The sequence below is a fragment of the Carassius auratus genome, chromosome 31 (genome assembly GCF_003368295.1).
Source record: "Carassius auratus strain Wakin chromosome 31, ASM336829v1, whole genome shotgun sequence".
In the NCBI taxonomy this organism is placed as follows: Eukaryota; Metazoa; Chordata; class Actinopteri; order Cypriniformes; family Cyprinidae; genus Carassius; species Carassius auratus.
In genome coordinates this window covers 7,908,541-7,930,512 of record NC_039273.1, presented here as the reverse complement: position 1 = coordinate 7,930,512, position 21,972 = coordinate 7,908,541, and the positions used below count along the sequence as shown (strand labels likewise).

General features: G+C 35.4%; 4 protein-coding genes and 1 pseudogene across 5 annotated transcripts; 4 read left to right on the top strand and 1 right to left on the bottom strand.

Moving 5' to 3' along the window:
- The first annotated feature begins 51 nt into the window (after positions 1–51).
- Positions 52–4,422, top strand: LOC113050419 (protein RFT1 homolog). Its single transcript, XM_026213355.1, has 14 exons — positions 52–288; positions 403–488; positions 568–687; positions 917–1,106; positions 1,205–1,306; positions 1,399–1,533; positions 1,609–1,687; positions 1,777–1,827; positions 1,913–2,043; positions 2,131–2,275; positions 2,407–2,512; positions 3,103–3,352; positions 3,440–3,620; positions 3,811–4,422. The coding sequence occupies exons 1-13, from the start codon at positions 226–228 to the stop codon at positions 3,602–3,604; spliced, it is 1,623 nt and encodes a 540-aa protein (XP_026069140.1). The 5' UTR covers positions 52–225; the 3' UTR covers positions 3,605–3,620; positions 3,811–4,422.
- Positions 4,423–7,377: 2,955 nt separating this feature from the next.
- On the top strand, positions 7,378–8,741 carry LOC113050418 (musculoskeletal embryonic nuclear protein 1-like). 2 transcript variants are annotated; one of them, XM_026213352.1, is made up of 3 exons: positions 7,378–7,535; positions 7,610–7,727; positions 8,375–8,741. In XM_026213352.1, the coding sequence occupies exons 1-3, from the start codon at positions 7,527–7,529 to the stop codon at positions 8,461–8,463; spliced, it is 216 nt and encodes a 71-aa protein (XP_026069137.1). In that variant the 5' UTR covers positions 7,378–7,526; the 3' UTR covers positions 8,464–8,741. The 2 variants fall into 2 exon arrangements, with proteins under 2 accessions (XP_026069137.1, XP_026069139.1); XM_026213354.1 differs by having other exon boundaries at positions 7,394–7,535; positions 7,613–7,727.
- Positions 8,742–8,812: 71 nt separating this feature from the next.
- Positions 8,813–13,716, bottom strand: LOC113050417 (ruvB-like 1). Its single transcript, XM_026213351.1, has 11 exons — positions 13,433–13,716; positions 12,964–13,050; positions 12,727–12,859; positions 12,155–12,306; positions 11,948–12,037; positions 11,129–11,278; positions 10,981–11,044; positions 10,691–10,889; positions 9,629–9,731; positions 9,428–9,519; positions 8,813–9,283 (listed from the first exon to the last, which is right to left on the bottom strand). The coding sequence occupies exons 1-11, from the start codon at positions 13,571–13,573 to the stop codon at positions 9,124–9,126; spliced, it is 1,371 nt and encodes a 456-aa protein (XP_026069136.1). The 5' UTR covers positions 13,574–13,716; the 3' UTR covers positions 8,813–9,123.
- A 343-nt stretch (positions 13,717–14,059) lies between these two features.
- On the top strand, positions 14,060–14,920 carry LOC113051098 (selenocysteine-specific elongation factor-like). Its single transcript, XM_026214708.1, has one exon. It carries the CDS (start codon positions 14,319–14,321, stop codon positions 14,685–14,687), a length of 369 nt encoding a protein of 122 aa, XP_026070493.1. The 5' UTR covers positions 14,060–14,318; the 3' UTR covers positions 14,688–14,920.
- A 956-nt stretch (positions 14,921–15,876) lies between these two features.
- LOC113051180 (selenocysteine-specific elongation factor-like) lies at positions 15,877–18,500 on the top strand (annotated as a pseudogene).
- Positions 18,501–21,972: the final 3,472 nt, after the last annotated feature.

Below are 21,972 nucleotides of genomic sequence, written 5' to 3'. Positions count from 1 at the left end.
GCGGACTTTTATCTTGAAATCTTTCAACTGAGAAACGGAAGTATATTCTATTTGACAACTGCTACAGTTGTTAAATGGCAAAAGCAGGAGAATATTGTAGTACAGTATCAAAGTAATATAGCTGTATAATGAAGCGAAGGTGACGTTTATTTTCCACCGACGGATTTCGGTGATTTTGTTGTTAGTGAGTTTCAATAGTTGAGTTAAAAAAGAGAAAAGTTTACAATGGGTTCAGAAGATGTGCTCAAGAGTGCTTCAACACTGGCCTCTTATAATGTTCTGCTTCAGGTAACTTATTACTACACTCACACACAATACTATTGTGAACACATCAAATACACCTATATTAGAGACATATGATAAACCAGTATGTTGATATATATATATTTTTTTACATTGCAGGTGATGTTTCGAGTGTTGACTTTTCTCTTGAATGCATTTTCTTTGCGGTTTGTGTCCAAGGAACTGATAGGCGTGGTAAATGTGAGGTGGGTTTGCAATTCCAAATCATAAACTCGAACATTCCTCTCAATGGGCCACTAACTGCAACGTCTGCTTTTGTTATAGGTTGATGCTGCTCTATTCTACATTGGTGTTTCTGTCTAGGGAGGCGTTCCGGAGGGCGTGTCTAAGCAGCGAGGGGGCGGGGCGTAACTGGAGACAGGTCATCAACCTGTTATGGCTCACGTAAGCAGAAATTCCTGTAGGTTTATTAACCAAAATTGGCTTACTTCTGAAACCAACACGCTGAAACATGGGCAGGCACTAATTAACTAATTATATATATATTAAAAAGGAAAAAAAAGTCAGAGATTTATAGATGATGATTCATATAATAACTGAAATTTCAAGGAATATTTTGCCTAAAATTAAAATGATTTTTATTCTCTTTCTTTTACCTTTCTCATACTCTCAGATTCCCTGTGGGTTGTGTGTGGGGTGTGCTGTTATTGTGTGTGTGGTGGTGGGTGCTCCAGGCACCTGATCCTCAGTCCATCCCGCATTATGTTCCCGCAGTAGGATTGTTCTGCCTAGCTGCACTTACAGAGCTGCTGGCTGAACCCCTCTGGGTTCTTGCACATGCGCACATGTTCGTCCGTTTGAAGGTGTCAGCATCTGTCTATCATGCTTTATGTTGCACTTTATAGTGTCATTGTAGATTGAATAAGATGAATGTATCTGATCAAATGACACATATTTGCAGGTGATTGCCGAAAGCTTAGCCATGATTGCTAAATGTCTCGTTACTGTAGTGATGGTGGTCTCAGCGCCTCAATGGGGACTTTATATCTTCTCTGCTGCCCAGGTATACATGTTTGCATGTTTGGACACTGAACATATACAACATATATAGTATCTGGTTTCTAATCTTTATTCTGTGTGGGTTTTTTTTGACAGTGTGTCTATGCAGGGTTTTTGTTGCTTTGTTACGTGTTATACTTCATCCATTTCCTTGGCTCAGAGGAAGCAGAGCGTAAATTGTTTCCTGTTAGTCACATAACAGATCTTCTGCCATCTCGAGTGGATCATGAGGTGACTTATTTTATAATACGACACCGCATCATTTTTTTGTTTCATTGAAACAACTACATTGTGTTTTGATTTTAGCCACTGTTAAACTGGAAGTTGACCACACTGACCTGGAGCTTTTTCAAACAGTCATTTCTCAAACAGATCCTTACAGAAGGTTAGTGCCTATCATGTTTAATTATGCAGTCATTTTTTTTGTCTGAATGATCAAATGCTTCTATTAAATATTTTGTTTTGATTTTATAGGCGAGCGCTATGTGATGACGTTTTTGAATGTGCTTAACTTTGGAGACCAAGGTGAGTTTGTACATTCATATACACAAGCTATTATACACAAACAGCGTATTCATATTATAATTCCTATTTTCCTTTCTATTTACAGGGGTTTATGATATAATAAACAATCTGGGCTCAATGGTGGCTAGATTTCTTTTTTTGCCTATTGAGGAGAGTTTCTACGTGTTCTTTGCTAAAGTGCTGGAGCGTGGACGAGATGTACGACATCAAAAACAAGTCGGTGTCTGTTCATGTTCCTAATTTAATGTGGTGCAGCCACCCAGATGTGGATTGGCTAACTCTAAGATGTTGATTGGTCCACAGGAGGAAGTTTCCATGGCGGCTGAAGTACTGGAATGTCTTTTGAAGCTGGTGCTTTTGATTGGTCTGATCATCGCAGTTTTTGGTTATGCATATTCTCATCTGGCACTTGACATCTACGGTGGGGAGCTTCTGAGCAGTGGAGCCGGTAAAACATTAATATACTTGTTGCTTACAGTGGATACTAGATTATACTAACTTCTGAGTTTAGGCAGATACATTTGTTATTTTTGTATTTGTGCTGTAAACATTTAAATGGCCTGTTTGTGTATTTTGCAGGGCCGGCTCTGCTACGGTGTTATAGTTGTTATGTTCTGCTGTTAGCCATTAATGGAGTAACAGAGTGTTTTGTTTTTGCTGCTATGAGCAAAGAGGAAGTCGACAGGTGAACAACACATAATTACTATGCTGTATATATATATGTTTTTGAAAGAAGTCTTTTATGCACACCAAGGCTTCATTTATTTGCTCAAATACAGTAAAAACAGCAATAATGTGAAATATTATTACAATCCAAAATAATCATTTTCTGTGTTAATGTTTTTTTTTTGTATTATTAAGTATTATTTTTTTCTGTGAATTTTCAGCAGTCATTACTTCAGTCTTCAGTATCACATGATTCTTCAGAAATTATTTTAATGTGTTGATTTGGTGCTCATTAAACATTTCTTCTTAATATCACAGTTGAAAGAAACCATTTGTGCTGCATTATATTTTTTTAGAAACCATGATGCATTTTAAGGATTCGTCGTATGAATGCATTTATTTGTACAACAACATTTATTGGCTTTTCAAGAACAGCATTTGATTGACATAAAAAAATCATTCACAGATTAATTTAATGCATAATTGCATGATAAAAGTATTAACTTCTTTCGAAAAATCTTCCTGACCCAAACATTTAAACTAGTGTTATATACAGTATATATATCTTGTTTAAACAACATGCTTTTCTCTCTCTCTCTCTCTCTTTAGATATAATCTGGTGATGCTGGGCCTGTCAGCATCATTTCTTCTCCTTTCTTATTGGCTAACCTGGATGTTAGGTGGCATTGGCTTCATTTTGGCTAACTGCTGTAACATGGCTTTGCGAATCACTCACAGTATTGTTTACATACATGAGTATTTTCTGCTAAGTGAATACAGACCTCTGTGGGGGCTCCGCCCACATTCTGCTGTCATTATTGCACTTGGCGTGAGCTCCATCCTCACAGCCTGCTCAGAGGTATCATGCTAGTGTCTTATTGTTTAATTATAGAATTTGTTGTGATGAGCCAATTTAAATCGGATTTCTAACCATTTTGTCTTTCAGAGCATGTTCTGCTGTGACGATGGCTGGTTGCTAAGGCTGGTTCACATTACCGTGGGGGCAGTTTGTCTCCTGGGTGTGGTCGTCACAGTATATTTTACAGAAACAAGACTTGTGCAGTTTGTTAGGACTCAGTTGTTATCGAAATACAGCAAGAAACATACATGAGCTTTTACTTGAAAGCTGCTAATGCCTGAGGTGCAGCTGACACTAGCATGTCATGGACCAGAAATATTAATAACCAGAAATAAATATTGTGTGTAAATTTTCACAAACATATTTTGTTTTCTTGAACATTTTTTCAATTTTTGTTGCAGAAGATGCAGTACTTCTATATTCAGTTTTGGTTATGATATCAAAAGTAGTTCACTAAGATACTGATGGATTGAAGGTTCCTATTCCCACAGGGCATATCTTATAGAATATTTTGATTGATTTAAAAAAGACATACAGAGAATATTGCAATGTGATGCAAATATATCAAGGGGTTCCCCAGTATGTAACTACTGCTCCAATGTGCCTGTTTGTCCTTCATCACTATGAAATACTACAAATGCAATAAGATTGTGAATAGTAATGCTTTTTTTTAATTAGACCAAATGTTTTGTAACATTGTACCCTTTGCATAGTGTTACTACTAGATATACTCTAGCTGTATACATAAGTGGTAAATTTTGTATGAATGATTGTTTACATAAATGATGTACAAAATGGTTATACGTATAATAAATTAAAATTATACTGGGTACCACTGTCTTTGAAAACATGTAAGATGAGAAAATAATATCTGGGAACAAATAAACCTTTTTTTCCTGATTGCACAAATTTAAAGTTTTCAAATATTTGGAGTCAGTAAGATATTCTTTTTAAAGAGCAATACTAATTTTATTTAGTTAGGATTAGGCTAAAGTGACCGTAAAGATTTTTACATTATCAGACAGTTTTATTTTTTAAATAAATGCTGTACTTTTGAAATTTCTATTCATCGAAGAATTCTAAAAATATATTTCACTGGAAAAAATACCCTATACCCTATCATAAAAAATGCAGCTTTGTCATTACAGGAATATACTACTTTTTATTGTATTTTTTATAACAGTATTTACTGTTTTATTGCAGTTTTTGTATTTCCAATCTTTTTATTTGGATTTTCAATAAACAATACATCATAAAAAAGGCGTAAACTGCAGGAAAATGTCCATATTAAGCTCTCCAACAAACCTTCCATTATAGCTGTTTTTGCTGTGTGTGTGTGTATACAGTACAGACCAAAGGTTTGGACACACCTTCTCATTCAAAGAGTTTTCTTTATTTATTTTTATGACTATGAAAATTGTAGATTCACACTGAAGGCATCAAGGGTTATTTGACCAAGAAGGAGAGTGATGGGGTGCTGCGCCAGATGACCTGGCCTCCACAGTCACCGGACCTGAACCCAATCGAGATGGTTTAGGGGTGAGCTGGACCGCAGACAGAAGGCAAAAGGTACAACAAGTGCTAAGCATCTCTCGGGGAACTCCTTCAAGACTGTTGGAAGACCATTTCAGCTCTTGAAGCTCATCAAGAGAATGCCAAGAGTGTGCAAAGCAGTAATCAAAGCAATAGGTGGCTACTTTGAAGAACCTAGAATATGACATATTTTCAGTGTCATCACACTTTTTTGTTATGTATATAATTCCACATGTGTTAGTTCATAGTTTTGATGCCTTCAGTGTGAATCTACAATTTTCATAGTCATGAAAATAAAGAAAACACTTTTGGTCTGTACTGTTATATATATATATATACAGTATTGTTCAAAATAATAGCAGTACAATGTGACTAACCAGAATAATCAAGGTTTTTAGTATATTTTTTATTGCTACGTGGCAAACAAGTTACCAGTAGGTTCAGTAGATTGTCAGAAAACAAACAAGACCCAGCATTCATGATATGCACGCTCTTAAGGCTGTGCAATTGGGCAATTAGTTGAAAGGGGTGTGTTCAAAAAAATATCAGTGTCTACCTTTGACTGTACAAACTCAAAACTATTTTGTACAAACATTTTTTTTTTCTGGGATTTAGCAATCCTGTGAATCACTAAACTAATATTTAGTTGTATGACCAAAGTTTTTTAAAACTGCTTGACATCTGTGTGGCATGGAGTCAACCAACTTGTGGCACCTCTCAGCTGTTATTCCACTCCATGATTCTTTAACAACATTCCATAATTCATTCACATTTCTTGGTTTTGCTTCAGAAACAGCATTTTTGATATCACCCCACAAGTTCTCAATTGGATTAAGGTCTGGAGATTGGGCTGGCCACTCCATAACATTAATTTTGTTGGTTTGGAACCAAGACTTTGCCCGTTTACTAGTGTGTTTTGGGTCATTGTCTTGTTGAAACAACCATTTCAAGGGCATGTCCTCTTCAGCATAGGGCAACATGACCTCTTCAAGTATTTTAACATATGCAAACTGATCCATGATCCCTTGTATGCGATAAATAGGCCCAACACCATAGTAGGAGAAACATGCCCATATCATGATGCTTGCACCTCCATGCTTCACTGTCTTCACTGTGTACTGTGGCTTGAATTCAGAGTTTGGGGGTCGTCTCACAAACTGCCTGTGGCCCTTGGACCCAAAAAGAACAATTTTACTCTCATCAGTCCACAAAATGTTCCTCCATTTCTCTTTAGGCCAGTTGATGTGTTCTTTGGCAAATTGTAACCTCTTCTGCACATGCCTTTTTTTTAACAGAGGGACTTTGCGGGGGATTCTTGAAAATAGATTAGCTTCACACAGACGTCTTCTAACTGTCACAGTACTTACAGGTAACTCCAGACTGTCTTTGATCATCCTGGAGGTGATCATTGGCTGAGCCTTTGCCATTCTGGTTATTCTTCTATCCATTTTGATGGTTGTCTTCCGTTTTCTTCCACGTCTCTCTGGTTTTGCTCTCCATTTTAAGGCATTGGAGATCATTTTAGCTGAACAGCCTATCATTTTTTGCACCTCTTTATAGGTTTTCCCCTCTCTAATCAACTTTTTAATCAAAGTACGCTGGTCTTCTAAACAATGTCTTGAACGACCCATTTTCCTCAGCTTTCAAATGCATGTTCAACAAGTGTTGGCTTCATCCTTAAATAGGGGCCACCTGATTCACACCTGTTTCTTCACAAAATTGATGACCTCAGTGATTGAATGCCACACTGCTATTTTTTTGAACACACCCCTTTCAACTAATTCAACTAATTGCCCAATTGCACAGCCTTAAGAGCGTGCATATCATGAATGCTGGGTCTCATTTGTTTTCTGAGAATCTACTGAACCTACTGGTAACTTGTTTGCCACGTAGCAATAAAAAAATATACGAAAAACCTTGATTATTCTGGTTAGTCACATTGTACTGCTATTATTTTGAACAATACTGTATATATATATATATATATATATATATATATATATATATATATATATATATATATATATATATATATATATATATAAATGCAGCTTTGGTGAGCATAAGGGAATTTTTCTAAAATATACAAAAATCTTGATTTACTGAAAAGTTTGTACTTTTGAACAAAGATTCTAGCATGAAGCTTTATGAATTTTTCCTGAGTTTGCAAACCAGTGAAAAGGGCTAAGAAAATAAAAATATTAGGAATAGCAGGACATTAAGTCATTTCTGAATATCTCTTTGCTCTGAGACTAATTAACATTCACAAACAATCACTTAGCAACACTCAAAAGAACAAACACAACTGTTCAAATAAACATATGAAGTCATTTTAAGCACTCCAGCATGAGCAGTAAAACAGATACAAGGCACAAACCATGAACTCTTTTCATTTCTCCACTGCTGGTAGTACTGAAGATGTCATCTTTAAATAACTATTGTATATCCCTGCAGGAACAGTGACTGAGATTAAATGGGAGGAGGAACAGTGTGACTCACGCTTTGGCCAAAGGAATTATGGACCCTTTGGGATTGGACTCTGCAAGGGAAGGGTGTGTTTGTGTACGTACACTTACGACCAGTATAAAACAGAATCTTCAGCAAGACTGTAGGACTTCACATCTGATACTGAGAGTTGGCCATGTCTCAAGTAAGAGAAGGATGACCACAGACGAAATTAAGTTTACATTTTTTCTTGTCATTCATTTTTCTGTTTCTCCTCAGCAGGGTGAAGAAGTTAAGAGGCCTGAGGTAAAAGCAGAGGATTTGGTTGGAGCCAAGGATAAATTGGCATCTGGAACAGAGATGAAGAGCAAGACCTTTGAAGTGATGCAGGAATGCGGTGAGTCGAGCAGCAACCGCAATAATTCAGTTAAAAGATTGTGTGTGAAATAAAAATGTCACTGAATCCAAGTGTCCTTGTTTTTTGACTTGGAGCCAAGAGGAAAAAAGAAGAGCTGAGTGTATGTGTGTGTGGTTTTTGTAATGTTTCCACTCCATATATAGCAGGAAGTGAGAACACAAAAACATGGGGGAAGACATTCTTCTACTAATCACTTTATTTATGTGATGTTTATCATCTCAAATTTGTCTTATATGTTTATTTTGACTCATTTGTTTCTGATTCCTGAAAGATTCCTCCTTTTATAATCTCAACCCAGCTGTAACATTTTACAATGTACTATTTTATCACCATTGTTTAAACAGACCATCAGTTCTCTTAAATTTGAAAATGTCGCCAAGTTATCATCTAAGACTATTAAAAGATTGTAAACCATTAAGAAACATGATTAATGAGAAATTTGTCTTTTGGGGCATTTACTTCGCTTCTTTTTTTCAGTATCAATAACCGCATGAATTTTTGTCAATTCATTAATGTATAATTTACATAAATGGAGCCCTTTGTGATGAAGTAACAAATTCAGATGTGTTGGATATTATAGTTTGTATTATTGTGTATACTGAGTATCTTTCTGTCTCTTCTTTTAGAACAAGCTGGAAAGGTCGCACCATCCGTCTTCAGCAAAGTTCGCTCAGGATCTGAGACTGCCTTTAACAAACCCAGCAAGAGAAAGTAACAGTGGAAAACCAGTTTTACTGAATTGCACAGCTAAAACATGGATTTATAAAATAAATCCAAAGCATTAACATTGAAAACTCTAAACATCGTCATCATTCAACACAGCTGATAACCTGCTCTTTATATGTACCTAAATGTACCTTTTTCTAAAAAGGCTTTAAACCATTAAAACAGACTATGGTAATATATTTTTTTGAAAAATATCCTAGAATGCTAAGTTGCAAAATGTATTAAATAAGTAAATAAATGAACTTGTTGGTTTAGTTTTAAATTGAACGGAAGTTGAGCATTTGATTTTGTGTGAAAATGAAATATTGATCATAAAAAACTCCCATTTATATTTCACATTACTATTAAAAAAAGATTTATTTTCAAAACAATAAAGAACAGCAGACAGGACAATGGAAAAACTTATCCTGCAGGAAAATAACATAGCTGGGGGGTGAAACTAAAGAAATCAGGCTGTCTAAGCACGTTAAATAGGGAATGTATTATTTTCCTGTTTTTTCTACCAGTTTTTTGACTAACAACTGTCACAATTGGGTAAAACAATAAAGTAGCCATGCATTGATGCTGAGTTGGCTTAATCATACTGTTAGAATGTCATGACAAATGTGAACTAAACAACCAGTAAAGCACACTAAAGCAGTCTGTACAGTTATTTCATAAACTTGGTGTGCTGATCTTGTAGGATCTTTGCAGAGGACTTGGCATCATAGAAGAGTTCATTAATTTCTTCCACTTGTTCCTTTTCGACTACTTCTCTTCCCTGAACTCGTGCCAGCAGACTGGCAGGGGTCAGCAGCTGCACTGCATATCTGCATTTACACAAACTCACACATTAGCCAAAATGACATAACCAAATTGCATAAATTATGAATGCAAGCAACACAGAATATGACAGTTCAATGCTAATCTAAATAAATGTATGTGTTTTTCAAAAAGCAGTTAAAAAGTCTTACCTGAGTGTAGTCTTGGTACCGATCTCTCCAAGATGAGATAAAGCCTCCTCGCTGATGTTGATTCCTTCTGTCTGAGCTCGGATCTTTATTATCTAGAGCAACATGCAAATGAAACAACAGCATGAAATGTCTAATTCATCTTTTAGAATGTAAAAGCTTTATTTGTAAGCAGCTTGTTTAGGCACAAAAGTTTGCGCACACCTGTTTCATTTCTTGAGGAGTGTACAGCATAGTTCTGATAATCATGACTCGATCCAGCAGATCCAGTGGAATACCGTGAGGAGAGCTGATGTCCTCTGTCCCCCTAAAACATTATTATGTATAACTGTTAACTTGTCAATCAACTCCACAAGCAATCAAATGGATCAATCAAAACTTACAATGTACAATTTTACAACACTTATTAATGTAGTTTAATGTGACTTTTTACATATATTAATATATTTTTAACAAGTTGTATGAATTAACATTCATGTACATAATGAATGGAAATAAGCAATTAAGAACAATATTGCTATAAATAAACGGCACTTTACAATAAGGTTCCATTTATTAACATTAGTTAACTACAATAGTTAACATGAATTAACATTGAAAAATAATTCCAAAGCATTTATTGGTAACACTTTACAATAAGGTGTCATTTGTTAACATGAGTTAATGTATTAACTAACATGAACTTAGAATGAATAGTACATGCGTTACAGTATTTATTCATCGTTGTTAATGTTAGTTAATGAAAATACAGTTATTCATTGACCATGTTAGTACACAGTGCATTAAGTAATGTTAACAAATATAGCTTTTAATAATGTATTATTAAATGTTTAAATACACATTAACTAAGATCAATAAATGCTGTAGAAGTATTGTTCATGCTTAGTTCATGTTAACTAACACAGTTAACTACTTGTAAAGTGTTTATTCATCTTATTCGTCTTAGTTTGTGTTCATTTCAACATTTACCAAAATATTAAAAATAGTGGTAGCTGTTAATATTATTTAAGCCAACAAGAACTAACAATGAACAGTTGAATAGATACTGCAAAAAATTATTGTTAGTTAGTTAAAGCAATAACAGACATTAACTAATGGGACCTTATGTTAAGTGCTACCAAATAAAAATTAACAAAAAAATTAAATACAATTTTTTTTAGTTTGTTAGTTCATGATACCTTATCCATTAATGTTAACTAACTGAACTTTACTGTAAAATTGTTACCAATTTACTGTACTACGTTTCCCACTGTATCAAAAACCCACCTTATAAGGCAGTTTCCTCGATTGGATGCAAACACTACGATAGGAGCGATGGAGCTCTCCAGTGCTCGATGTAGGTAGGTAAAACACTCGATGTCCAGCATGTGAACCTCATCAATGAACAGAACACCAGGAACCAGCTCTGCCACACCCTGATCAATGTACTTGTTCACCACCTTATTGATCTCCCCTCTCAGTTTATCTGAATACACAAAGACAGTTCAACAAGGCTTCATTAAAAATCCTGTTCTGATTATCAGTATAAAAAAATAAATACAAAAAAAGTATGATACCTGTGATTTCTGTCTTCTTGGGTTTCATCAGTTGACCCATCATAGAAAGTATGTCCTGGCCTCCCTGGAAAACATAGTATGTTCATATGACCATCATTATGGGGATCCACTTGAAATGCTGGACAACATGATGTCTGTGTGCACATACCTGAGGTCTTGCATTAGCAATATCCAGGTCATGAAGTGTAACATCCTGAATAATCTCTTTCTTCTTGTGTACATCACCTTTCGGTAGAGGTACGTACTCTTCCGCCTCCAAATCAAACTCTGTTGCAAATGTGTCACATCGTCCCTGCCTCTGCAGACCAAAAACAGAAGGACTGATTATGAATGAACTTAATAAAAGCCTTGAGAGATTTTGGGACCATTAAACAGTGTCAATTTATTTACAAGGGAAGTGGACTGCACTTTATGTGATGTAGGATTTTGTTTAAACACTAGAGTTGTGCAACTAATATATATATAAGGGCTGCACGATTAATCACATTCGATTGTCATGTGTGTCTCTGTAGTAAAGCTGGTTCTGTGATTAGTAACAAATATCCATCACCTGCTTTCAAATGGAGCGGCACTTACTACACAGAGCCGTAGTTCGCTGACAAGCTACACAACACCGCGTCATAATTGCAGATGAATCACATGCTGTTATGAACGTGATATTGCGTAGCTTGTCAGCGAACCACGGCTCTGTGTAGTAAGTGCCGCTTTTTTTTTTTATCCTTTAAAAAACATAAAGCTAAAATTGTGTTTGTGATATTAGTATTTTGTAACATAATAAATGTCTTTACTGTCACTTATAATTATATATTATTATAAAATAAAAATATTAATTTCTTTAAATAATATAAAAGACAATCTTGTCCTTTACACTGCTGCCAGACTACCTGCTCACCTGAACAGACAAAAGATTACTTCAACATGCCAAGAGCAGATATAGGGAGGAGATGTTTATGTTTTTTTTTCATACCTTGACTGCCCCACTGTTCGCTTCAATGTAGATAACATCACCGACCTCCACTCTCTCCTTCTGTAGACTTTCATAGATACTGGGATCTAGCTGCATAAGCATAACAAAACATTAAGAGATATGATTTCAAACAGAGACAAAATCAGCTTCCATCCAGCTCTTTATCTTTGAAGTTTGTGTGCAAGAAAAGCGCTTCCACTTCCTTACCTTCAACTGTTTGGTGCCTTTCGCTGTCTTTAAACCAATAATGACATGACTGATAGTTTTTCCATAGCCCCCCATTGGGTTCTCCGTCTCACAAGGAGACAGTTCAGTGACCTCTCCCTCATAAACCTCCTTAGTCTCCTTGATACGCAGACCTGCACAATCAAAACATAAGAATTTTAAGTACAAGAATGAAGAGAGCTTATGCTAACATATTAAATACTAGTGGATCTTCTTATAAGGTTTTAAAAACCTACAGAATTCATTATATATTAAATACCAGTGAATCTATTAACCTGTGTGTGTTCAATTGCCAATGAATTTCTATGTCAGCACTGTAATAATGTGTGCATGCAAATCTCACTCTCGCCTAATGACTAATATCAAGCTACAATGTTTGTGCATGGGGAATTATTTACTAACTAGTAGCATAACAAGTTAAAATATAATTGAATGTGTTTTTCACCTTCATTATAAACAGTGTCTCTTAAATGAAATGAATAACTGTTCACTATTATCAATGGATGTTTACAGGTTATGGTGCACAGATACAGGTTCTTTCCATGAGAGCTCACCTATGGCTCTTCTGAAGTTCTCCATCAGCACTTCAGTCTTTTTGATTTCTGATGAATACACTTCACTGCCCACCATAGGACAGAATGGCACTTTATTTCCCAATTCCTGTGCCATGGCTAATGCTAGAGCAGTCTGCAGAGGACAGAAATACAATTATCAAACCATAAACACTCTCACAAAGGGCATCTCTGAAACTAATGAAAATTACTGATAAAATAAAGGTTGTCAGTTCTTACCTTACCTGTTCCAGGCGGTCCAGCCAGTAAAATGGCTCTGCCAGCCATCTTTTTGGAACGGATAAGCTCTACAATGATGCCACAAGCCTAATAAACAAGGGTAAAAATATAGAAAATGTTTATATTTGCCTTTTTTTTTTTTAAATGGGAAGGATTTACAGCAACATGTCGTCCTTTATAAACGAACAGTATAATAATATCAAGTAGCTAACCTTCAGGAAATTAGCCAGAAAATATTAAAAGTCTCCAAAATCAGGAACTGTTATAACCACAGTAAAATATTCTTGGTGAAAGTGAAACACACATATGCATTTTTATATTGCTCCTGAATCCTAACATATAACGTTACCATTATTTAGACATTTTGTATTCGTTATTCACATTCACAAACAACCAGTCAATAATGAGTGTAATCAAATTAACGGATTCTGCATTCATTAACAAACTGGCAAAATATGAAATATTTTACCTCTCTAGCTGTCTCCTGTCCCACTAGCCCGGACGAGGATTGTTTCGCATTACCGGCCTCGTCCAGCCCGAGACCCTTTACATGGCTGTGAGAAGCGATGCGCTGCGTCTTGGTTGTGCTTTTTACCTCTTCGATCTTCATGTTCCTTATTAGTTATTTAAACAATCTAAAAACTGAGTAAAATAATTTCTAGCCTACTACACGAAAGGCCGTTGAAATCAAACACAAGAGACCCGCGTTTCCATGTGGGTAACTAAGGCGATTTGAGGAAGTACCGCCCTGGAAATGTTTTGTTTTTTTGTCGATCTTTGCAACGATTGGTTCATTGGTCGAAACTCTGTTTAATCATTGGACGCTCCCATTGTCCGTCTGTTCACTGAATACGCCGAATACGCCCCTTTTTTTCCGTTTGTGTGCTGTTTGAAATGTTGTACTGGAACGAAGATGCACCACTGTGTGAGTTCCACAAAACTCTTATTCCGTATATAGTGTTAATAAACTTATAAGTGTGTAACAAACATGCTGTAAACAATTTAAACGTATATATATATATATATATATATATATATATATATATATATATATATATATATATATATATATATATATATATATATATATCTGACCAATGACGCATTTTCTTTTTCTAAAACAAATGCTCTGAAGAAAGGAGTTGAGTTGCTGCACAGGAAAATTGTCAAATTTCAAAAAAGTTTGCTGAGTAGCAATATTTACGTTAGCACGTTAATAAAGATATCACCACCCAAATTAGAGACACTATTAACTGACAGTTAATATCGAGCTGGTTGGTTTGAACCAGCAGCATTGCGTTGCGGTCTGTCAGCAGATCAAAGTCTATGTTCCCAACAGTCGCGCGGTTCTAGTGATGGCAGATTCCAGTCCTCCTAAAACACTGAACTTTAACTTTGGTGTCCTCGGCCATGTGGACAGCGGAAAAACGTGTCTTGCCCATGCGCTGAGCAGCATCGCATCCACCGCAGCCTTCGACAAGAACCCGCAGTCCAAAGAGCGGGGCATCACGCTGGATCCCGGCTTTAGTGAGTTTACGGCGCCCTTAGGAGCACTTGAGAGAATACTGAGGGGACAGAGGATACGACAGTCTACAGTTCACACTGATGGACTGCCCGGGACATGCGTCCCTCATACGCACCATCTTTCATCATATGCATACTACCTGAAGAACCTGTCAGTGCATCTGACAACTCTATCCAGAACTACCTCTTATGATCAGTAGGTGGTGTGTATAGTATTTGAAGTGGTCATGTTAATAAAGACTGAAATATGATATAATAGACAGATTTTTTATGGAAGTTTTTTTTTTTACTTTTATACAAAATATAAAATGGAATCTTAAAAATATGCATGTTTCCTGATATTATAGTATGATACAGAAGAATATGGCGCTCACATTTAAAGAAGCAAAAACATTAATTCTATGAAACTTTAATGCAATTCAGTGATATTTCTATTACAGTATTACAGACTACTTGCTTTAAATAAATATAAATATAATTAGTCACACTAAATCGATCAATGATATGTGTTTAGTAAGATGATATTGTATGCTTGTACAATAATGATTAAGATGTGTTGGTTCCTCAAGACTGTTTCGTATTTGATACATTATAAAAAAAATAAAAAAGATGTATGGATAATTGAGTAATATTACATTTCTTCAGTTCAGTAAATGTTAATGATGATATAAATATTACATAAAATATAAAAGTTATTCTTATATTCACTTTATAAAAATCATTAAAGATCACATCAAAAACACCTGTGTACTATTACCTAAAGATTGAAAAAAAATTAATCGTATGGCTTTTTATTTGCTAAAATAGTTTGAAGAGTATTAGAGTGCACAACAGATTTTTCATAAGTTTTGATAATGTTGATCATTTAGGGACTAAGGACATTAAAAACGGATGTTTCAAACATGATACCGTAGGCTTTATAGAATTAAATCACACTCTCAAATCAAAAGACATCTGCTTAGTTTTAATGACAGACTTGTAATGGTACAAAATATAAAATAAAAATGCATTTAGAATTAGAACACCTTTCACAGTTACAGCAAAGAATAGCATTTTGTCAACATATTATCATGATCAGATTCTGTTATTTAATCCTCGTCCAAATAAAAAAAAAAAATACAGGTGTGGGAATTACTTTGAAACAATTTTCTCTCCAAAATTGCTTGTAAATTTATCAAATAAGTTACACTGAAAAAAAAGCGTGAAATTTTGAAGTAGAAATGAAAACATACTTATTTACTTTACATCTATGAACTATGAACAAATTAATTTTTTTTACAGTGGAATCATATATATTTGTTAATAGCTAGTTATGGGTGCAACACATCAATATTTCTCCATACTAAAAGCTCACATGGCTTGTTTTCTTGCATACACAGTTTCATAAGTATGATGTTCCCAGAGGGATGTATGAAGAAATAGATGATGAGAAACAATGTCTAGAGGGTTTTTGTTAACCTTCAGGTCCAAATAAACCCAGAGAACTCAGAGTGTAGTGGGAATGTCTAGTGTAATTGCGTTGATGGTACTGGTGTGTGTGTGTGTTTGTGTGAGAGCATTTATGGCACATGTGGTTAATTAAGGCGGAAGGGGGTTGTTCAGGGTTCCAGCTTGACTTCCTCTCTCCCCCCAGAGGGGATCTCTCAGGAAAGAATGAGTGCCAGAGAGAGGGAGAGAAAAATAGGGAAAGGAAAGTCAATAGGCAAGTCTCCTACTTCTATTATTTTGGTCTGTCTTTCTGTAATACTGTCTAGCAGCGATGACTGTTATCATTGTTGAAGTTATATGTTTTACTCTCATCTGTATACTTGCATTCAGGCACTCAGATCATTGATCTGATGACGTTGGTGGTTGACCCCCCCCCCCCCCCCCCCCAAAAAAAAGAAAGAAAAAGAAAAGTTATGATGTCAAAGAAGTAATAGGACACTAAGTCAAATTTAGGCAAATTTTAACATTGACTATACAAAAGATCAAGGGTCACTCAGTGTCAATGATACTGTGGAGATACCAGCGCTAGAGGTATTTATGTATTTCTGTGATTCTGACCCCAGAATTTTGAACAGTAGTATACACGCAAACAGCACAAAATGAATAGGTAAAGAATTTGTCTATTTTTTCTTATTTCTCTGACTGTTTCCAAATGTTCAGTTTCACCATGGTAGGTGAACAAATTTTTTGCTACATAGTGTATTGACACGATCAGCTCCTTATTTAAGTTTTTGTCTATTCCCCAGGTAAATCGCAAGGTCAGACCTGTGCAGATGTTTCGAAAGCCAGTTCCTAGTGCAATGCAAGGCGATAGGGTCGGTGTGTGTGTGACCCAGTTTGACCCAAAACTGTTAGAATGAGGTGTAGTACGCACACCAGGTTCATTACACACTTTTTTTGCTGCTATTATATCCGTCCAAAAGATTGAATACTACCGTGGAGCACTTACCAGCCTTGCAAAGTTTCTTATTACTTTTGGACACAAACCTGTTACGGCACGTATCTAATTTTTCAGTCAAGTGCTTCGCAGGAACGAAGACTGTATCCCCACCTCTCAAGAGCATAGTGCAAACTTTTTCTCATCTGATTGGGAGTTTCATCACCTGGATGAGTATCCGACTTTTCAGACAGAAGGTGGGAGAAGAGAACCACAGCAATGGGCTTTACTTGAGTTTGAACGCCCAGTCACATGTCCACTACTTTGCTTAGTGATTGGGTCACGAGTCACGACTGGACTCTGATATCCATGGTAACACATACAGGCTTGCCTAAAAACTACACAGAAGACAGCACTGCCTCGGCTCAAAATCAGCAAAGACAAGCAGAAAGAAGGAGCAGTGGAATGGGTGACTACAAATATTCACACTTCCATTCAAAGATTTGTTTTAGGTGAATGAATACTTATATTCAGCATGGATTAAGTTGATCAAAAGTCACAGTAAAAGTTTTGGGTTAAAGATTCCTTTGACAAATAATTGTGTTTCTATTGCACTTTCTATTCATTACATAACCCTGACAAAAATGTATTATGGGTTCCACAAAAATATGAAGCAGCATAGCTGTTTGAAACACTGACAAATATAAGAAATGTTTCTTGAGCACCAGATAAGCATACTAGTGTGATTTCTAAAGAATCATTTTGAAGACTGGAGTAATGGCTCCAGCTTTGCCAATACAGGAATCATTTAAAATATATAAAAATGGAAAGAGTTCTTTTTTTATGATAATATTTCACTATATTATTGTTTTTAAGCAAATTAACGCAGGCTTGGTGAATATAAGAAACTTAAAAAAAATTATAATAATCTTAGGAACCCAAATCATACAAACCTTGAATTGTAATTGAAATGAACATAATATACATGATTTTATATATATAAATTAGAATTAATTAATTATATCTGATTTCATATTTTGTTTGTTTTCATACATGTTTGACTTACCGGTATTTCATTAATTGATTTGACATTTTTTACACACTTCGTGTACTCTGGCTCTAGCCAAGCAGTTTTTCCAATTTTCTTTTCCAATTTTTTATCTTTGGTCAGGTGACAGATGACTACTCTGTGATTGGTCGAAACATTTTTAAGAAGGAGACGAACCTTTAGCTGTTCGTGGATTTAAATGTTACACTGTTGACAGGAGAAACAGGCTCCATTGAAGGTGGCTTCGGCCAAAGTGAATTCCAGGTAAACAAAGACAAAAAAACTATTTTTTTACTCTCTCTTACTTCTTTCTTGGCCCCTTTAACCTCCTTCCTCTAAGTTTTTTTTCTTGTCAGGTGACTTGCAGGTCAGGTGACTCATTCATTCATTTGTATACAGCATATAAAACCTACTCTCATTTAAAGTTACACACACCAAAAATGCACGCTGAATCTTAAATATAAGTGCAAAGAAAAAAAAGCTCACATCCTTTTCCTGACCCTCAAAGCTTGCTTTGTGTAGGTGGACCTCAGCCACACAAATATACGTAGACAAACATTACAGCACACCCCTCACTTCAGGCCCAGTGAAATGGAGTAGAGTGAATGTATCCATAACTATACAAGATGTTTAGCATTTGTTTTATATACATTAATTCAAATTATTGCCTAGCTTGAGAAAAAGTAAGTCAGTCTAGATTTAAAATAAAATTTTGATTTTATGAAATTTTGAACCAGTCACCATACTTCTGAACTTCAAACGCTATATATATTTGATCCCCACAAAAAGATGGTTCAGTCCTGAAAAAAAAAGAGAAAAGACTAATAAATGCTGTTATATGACTGCTTATAAAACAACTAATAGCTAAACTGCTGTAGTTGCAGTGTATATTTAGTGATTTACATTTTGTTTGCAAGAGTGTGTGGAAGGTATTTGTGTTTTGTGTTTGACATATCGAGAGTGGTTGAGACATTGCTTTAGGGCAGAATGCGTTGTGAGTGTAGGCAAATATCTCTGCTGGCAAATCAGAGGCCAAATTTGTTTCCACACACCTCACTTTCAGTTACTCTACATTTATAAATATCCTTTTTTCCATTTGTTTGTTCCACTGTTTATGTATGTAGGTTTTTTTGTGCAAATGCAACTGAGAGTGGTAAAAAATGTTAAGAAGGGCCATGATAAGTCTTATCAGTGTTTAGCGATTTGCTTTATGGATTTGAATATATCTATTCCAGTTACGTTGTCGCAACTTGGGGGAATCTGTAGGCAAATTCGTTCTTAATATGCGAGAATACAAATAGCAGCTGTACTAAAATATTAAATGCCATCTGTGTTGTTATACTTCCCTGTTTGTACCTGACACCATAGATAAAAACAAAGCCTTTATTTGTTTTTCATTATTATTGCCATTAACTGGATTTTTTTTTAAGAAGTGCATACACAAATAACTTTAATTCTCTTACGCACTCTTTCTTTGACTAGCAAATGTGCTGGCATGGGTTAATTTACAGTATCACATTGTTCTAAAAGGAAGATGTGTTAAGCTAATGGACTAAAGCTTTTTTAATAGATTTGTATGGAACCTTTTCCTACTTACCTTTGACTTAACCTCTTAAGGAATCTTTTAATGAGGTGTGTTGCACAGAAGAAAGAAAAATAATACAGGTCTTGAACAACACGAGAGAAAATTATTGAACTTAAATATTTAGGTGAATTATTACTTCATTGTCCAACTATTCCTGTATGTTCCATTACATATGACAGTATGACCTTGAGCCTCATCTGAATATGACTTCAGATCCAGAAGTACAAACTTGATTTTAGTTTAGTTTAGTTTTCTATATATATATATGATATATATATATATATATAAAATGATAAAACCAAAAAATTTATAAAATGTTTTTTGTTTCAAATAAACACTGCTCTTTTGAACTTTCTAAATATATATATATATATATATATATATATATATATATATATGCTTGTTGCAGTCTGATTGACCACTCATTTCTTCTATGTAAGGATCAGAAGTTCATTGGATGTGTTTTTTTACTAATATTAATGAAGCAATTTTCTCTGATTAATTACAACAGGAAAGATACAGAACACTGTTAAATGCTGCAGGCATAATAACTCTGTGTGCGTCTAATACAACAAGGCTTTTATGTGCTGCTCAGTGTTTGTGGCATTGACTCTAGAGCTCTAAACACAACACACACACACACACACACACACACACGCAGTCTTTTACTTACCTTTTCCCTTCTGTGACTCAGATAGGAATCTCAGTCTTTTATTTTGTGTGTGAGTGCATGTATGTACAAGCCTTTGATATGACAGCTTGAGTCTGTTAACCTCTCTAATCAGGGTCCTTCATCAGAAAGGTCTTTCAGAGTGCCTGTTTAAAATTCATAAATTTAAAGAGAGGGGAGAAGAGGGGCTGAAAAAGGGAATAGAGAAAAAAGGGAAATAAAAACATAAACTCTCCCATGAGGTAGAAGCTGCAGATTGTCTCCTTCCTGACCCTGGACCTGCACTGATCTTGAAATGAGCTCAAAGAGGGGTAAAGTCACGCTCGGTGTTTGACTTACCACTAACATTAACATTATCAGCTTCATCAGCATGGGCAGTTGGCATTTGTGTGTGTACATTTTTAATTATTTTCTTTGATCTCATGGATTGTTTCCTTACGGAGTATTTTCTCTCCCTCCTAAAGCGCTCTCTGTAGTGACGCTGCAATAGCACTTGCTCACATGTAGAGGGCATTAGTATCCCCAAAGCCAGTCCAGTTGTAGTCATTATTCGTTTTAATTACGTTTCTCTTTTTTAATAAATAAATAAATAAAAACCGAAACTACCTGCGATGGACATGAAGTGTTCCTGGACACCTCAAATGGCGAACCGAACTGAACAGAGTTAAGCTATTTATTTTCTATGTGAACAGACTAGTGTTATACTTATACTTTATACTGACTTGAGACAGTAGGTAAGTAACGAAATCCCACCCAACGCAATAGAATCCCAGAACACCACAGCAACAGGACAGCAATCCTGTTTTGTTCAGAAATTGTAAACACGGGTAAAAATTATTAAAATACTGTCTTTATGTTCCCCAGCTATTAACTGACCAATAATTATACATGTTATATTAAGTTCAAACTTTTCTGTTAGTGTTAGGTGTGGGTTATATTCTATTATTACACGGCTCTGTGGAATACTTGATTCTGATTGGTCAGTCGCGACATTCTGTGGTATGTTATCCCTGGATAACAACCTGCAAAAGCTAACACAGGCTCATCTGGTTAACAGCATTCGGTGCTGTACTCTTGCTTGAACTATTTTTTTCTTGGTGGAAGTTTTGCATTTGTTTAGCTAATAAAATATTAAGACTTGATTCAAAATGCTGTGCAATTGTTTAATTATGTCATCCTGGTATCGCGGACTCGCTCTCGTTTCATACAAACGCATCTTAATTATTATTTTCATCTTAATTATTTTATTGCCTTAAGGTTTATTGTGAGGTTTATTGCTTCGCGTCGGGGTCCTGATGCATTATATGCAAGCCATGAAAATCATCTGTTTAGTCTTGATTTGTAATGGCACACAGTTGCCAAAATGCATCAGTCGTTTTTTGCATAGTGGCTTTAATCTCTCAATGAATCAATCACTTGTGCAAAAACATCAATCCTTCTATAAATCAATGGGCTACTGCTAGGGACCTATGTACTACTAATCACATAATTTCCCTTAGTTGAGCTTTTAGCTGAACATAGTGTCTCTGCATTTTATAGATTTGCTTAAGTCTCTGGGTGAATGAAAAGTTTAGTGCATTTTAGTGCATTTCAATATTATATATATTATTTATTTTTATTATCTAAGGTTCACTTTTGCAAGAATTAAACACATCTAACTAAAGCCCGCATCTTATTAAAGCCCGCAATGGAAGTGATTTTAGGCTGAGATATTGTGAACTGCTCACTTACACACACACACACACACACACACACACACACACACACACACACACACACACACATATAAATATATCATGTTTTCCTGTGTGCTGCAA